The 3,394-nt window shown below is 40.8% G+C and overlaps 1 protein-coding gene across 2 annotated transcripts in view; it reads right to left on the bottom strand.

Moving 5' to 3' along the window:
• POLR3G (RNA polymerase III subunit G) overlaps window positions 1-535 on the bottom strand; it is a 35,254-nt gene extending 34,719 nt beyond the window's left edge. For both annotated transcript variants that reach the window (XM_003804096.3, XM_023510956.1), the window contains exon 1: window positions 356-535. In XM_003804096.3, the coding sequence (XP_003804144.2) occupies window positions 356-472 (117 nt within the window). In that variant the 5' untranslated portion in view covers window positions 473-535. The remainder of the gene's footprint in view (window positions 1-355) is intronic.
• Window positions 536-3,394: the final 2,859 nt, after the last annotated feature.

Here is a 3,394-nt window from a genome sequence, read left to right as displayed (position 1 = left end):
TTTTTTTTTTTTTTTGCTATTGTTGTCATTGTTGTTGTTTAGCAGGCCTAGGCAGGGTTTGAACCCACCAGTCCTGGTGCATATATGGCCGGCGCCCTAACCACTGAGGTATGGGCACCGAGCCCATATGCACTTTTGTTTTCCATAATTTAAGAAAGCAGTGTAAAAACTGGGAAAATTTCAGGGATGAACAGTGCCAATATTTAAATTAAAGGTAAGCTGAAACACGCTCTCTCTTATTTTCTGTATTTGAGGATATCATAATGGCATAATATATTCAAGTCCTATAAGAATTTCCATTTTCTCTGAAACATGAAAATACACCTTGTGAGAACTCAGCTGTCAATGTACTTACTGGAAATGGTGGGGGTGGTTTCAACACCACGTCAGGTAACTTCTCCCCTCTGCTAAATCCAACGGCCTCGACATTAAAGGTAAAAGCAGCACGTCCTCTTCCTTTATTCCCAGCCATGGGAACTAGTTACACCAGAAAAGCGGCAAACTCTGAAAGACACTAGTAATGACTAAGATTTACTGAACCACATAAAAAAGGAAACTAACATTCTAAAGCAGAATATAAAAACCCATCCCTTAAGTAGCGTCACCAATTTAAAATAAAGAAATAAACATGTTTGTCTATGTCTCTATTTTTGCGCCAATACCATGCTGTTTGGACCACTATGACCTCGTAGTACACCTAAAGTCTGGTAGGCGGATGCCCTTGGCCTTGTTTTTATTATTAGGAACTGCCTTAGCTATATAGTTTTTTCTGTTTCCATACAAAATGAAGACTCATTTTTTCCAAGTCTTGAAAGTACAATCTTGGTACTTTAAAAGGGATGGCACTGAATCTATAGATTGCTTTGGGTAGTATAGACATTTTAACAATGTTGATTCTTCCCAGCCATGAGCATGGTATATTCTTCTATTTGTTAATATATTCTGCTATTTCTTTTCTTAGGGTTTCATAATTTTCTTTATAGAGGTCCTTCACCTCTTTTGTTAGGTATATTCCTAGGTATTTCATTTTCTTTGAAGCTACTGTGAGGGGGATTGTGTCCTTAATTCTCATCTTTGCTGTTATTGGTGTATACAAAGGCTATTGACTTGTAGACATTGATTTTATATCCTGACACATTACCGTATTTTTTGATCACTTCCAGGAGTCTGTGGTTGAGTCTTTGGGGTTCTCTAAGTATAAGATCATATTGTCAGTAAAGACTTTGACCTTCTCTGCTCCCATCTGGATGCCCTTTACTTCCTTCTCTTGCCTAATTATATTAGGAGAACTGGATATCTACATGTAAAAGACTGAAACCAGACCCGCACCTTTCTCCACTCACAAAAATTGATTCAAGATGGATAAAAGACCTAACTTTAAGGCATGAAACGATAAAAATCCTCAAAGCATGGGAAAAACACTTGAAGACATTGGCCTGGGGAAAGACTTTATGAAGAAGACTTCTGTGGTAATTGCAACAACAAAAATAAACCAATGGGACTTAAACTGAAAAGCTTCTATACAGCTAAGGAAACAACAACCAAAGCAAATAGATAATCTATACAATGGGAAAGGATATTTGCCTATTTTGTTTTATTTATTTATTTTAGAGACAGAGTCTCACTTTCTCGCTCTCAGTAGAGCGCCATGGCATCACAGCTCACAGCAACTTCCAACTCCTGGGCTTAGACGATTCTCTTGCCTCAGCCTCCAGAGTAGCTGGGACTACAGGTGCCTGCCGCAATGCCTGGCTACTTTTTTTTGTTGCAGTTTGGCAGGGGCTGGGTCTGAACCCACCATCTTCAGTATATGGAGTCGGTGCCCTACCCACTGAGCTACAGGCACCGCCCCGATATTTGCATATTTTGAATTAGACAAAAGCTTGATAACTAGGATCTACAAAGAACTCAAATTAATCAACATGAAAAAAGCCACAGTCCCTTATATTAATAGGCAAGAGAGATGAATAGAACCGTCTCTAAAGAAGACAGATGAATGGCTAACAAACATATGAAAAAATGCTCATCATCCCTAATTAGAGAAATGCAAATCAAAACCACCCTGAGATATCATCTAACCCCAGTGAGAATGGCCCATATCACAAAATCTCAAAACTGCAGATGCTGGCATGGATGTGGAGAGAAAGGAACACTTTTACACCACTGGTGGGACTGCAAACTAATACAACCTTTTTGGAAAGAAGTATGGGGAACCCTCAAAGAACTTAAGCTAGGCCTCCCATTTGATCCTGCAATCCCATTACTGGGCATCTAACTAGAAGAAAAAAATCCTTTTACCATAAGGACACCGGCACTACACTGTTCATCACAGCTCAATTTACAATTGCCAAAATGTGGAAATAGCCAAAACGCCCACCAACTCAGGAATGGATTAACAAGCTGTGATATATGTATACCATGGGATACCATTCAGCCATTAAAAAAGATGGAGACTTTACATCTTTTGTATTAATCTGGATGGAAATGGAGCACATTATTCTTAGTAAAGCATCATAAGAATGGAGAAGAATCCCACGTACTCAATTCTGATGTGAGGACAATTAAGGACCAAATACATGGTAGGGGGTAGAGGAAGGGGAGAGCAGAGAAAAGGAAGGAGTGGGGCATGCAGTGTTTCGGTGAGTGACACCCCTTTTGGGGGCAGGACACAACTATAAGAGGGACTTTATCTAACAAATGCAATCAATGTAACCTGGTTCTTTGTACCCTCAATGAATCCCTGCCAATAAAAAAAAAAGGGCTTGACACCTGTAGCACAGTGGTTATGGTGCCAGCCACATACCACATACATGGAGGGTGGCAGGTTCAAACCTGGCCCGGGCCAGCTAAAACAATGATGACAACTGCAACAAAAAATAGCCAGGCATTGTGGTGGGCACCTGTAGTCCCAGCTACTTGGGAGGTTGAGGCAAGAGAATCACTTGAGCCCAAGAGTTCTAGGTTGCTGTGAGATGCCACAGCACTCTACCAAGGGTGACATGTGATGCCATGGCACTCGACCAAGGGCGGCATAGTGAGACTCTGTCTCAAAAAAAAGAAAGAAAGAAACACGTGCCAACTAACTACGGAAGCTCTCCATGCAGCTGCATTTGACAGGTGGGGTGATGATGGTCTGTACACACCTACCCAGGTCCTGGGTGGCCTGAGCTGGGTTTCCATTGAGATGCTGTGCTGACCACTGCATAGCCAGCTGATGCAATTCTCTCCACCTCTCTGTGGTTTGGCCACAGGTTCTCGGATACACATAAAATATGAAGACAAGAAAAGGTTGGCTGATGAGAAGACATCTTGCTTTTTCATATCAAATTGAAAACTGTTAATCATATACATTTTAAAAGTTCAAATAATTAATTTATCCCAAAGGCTGGTTGCA

This window comes from Otolemur garnettii, unplaced genomic scaffold, assembly GCF_000181295.1.
Source record: "Otolemur garnettii isolate 467f Iridium unplaced genomic scaffold, OtoGar3 scaffold00017, whole genome shotgun sequence".
Lineage (NCBI taxonomy): Eukaryota > Metazoa > Chordata > Mammalia > Primates > Galagidae > Otolemur > Otolemur garnettii.
The sequence above is the reverse complement of the archived record's forward strand: the minus strand, read 5'-3'. Positions and strand labels throughout refer to the sequence as shown.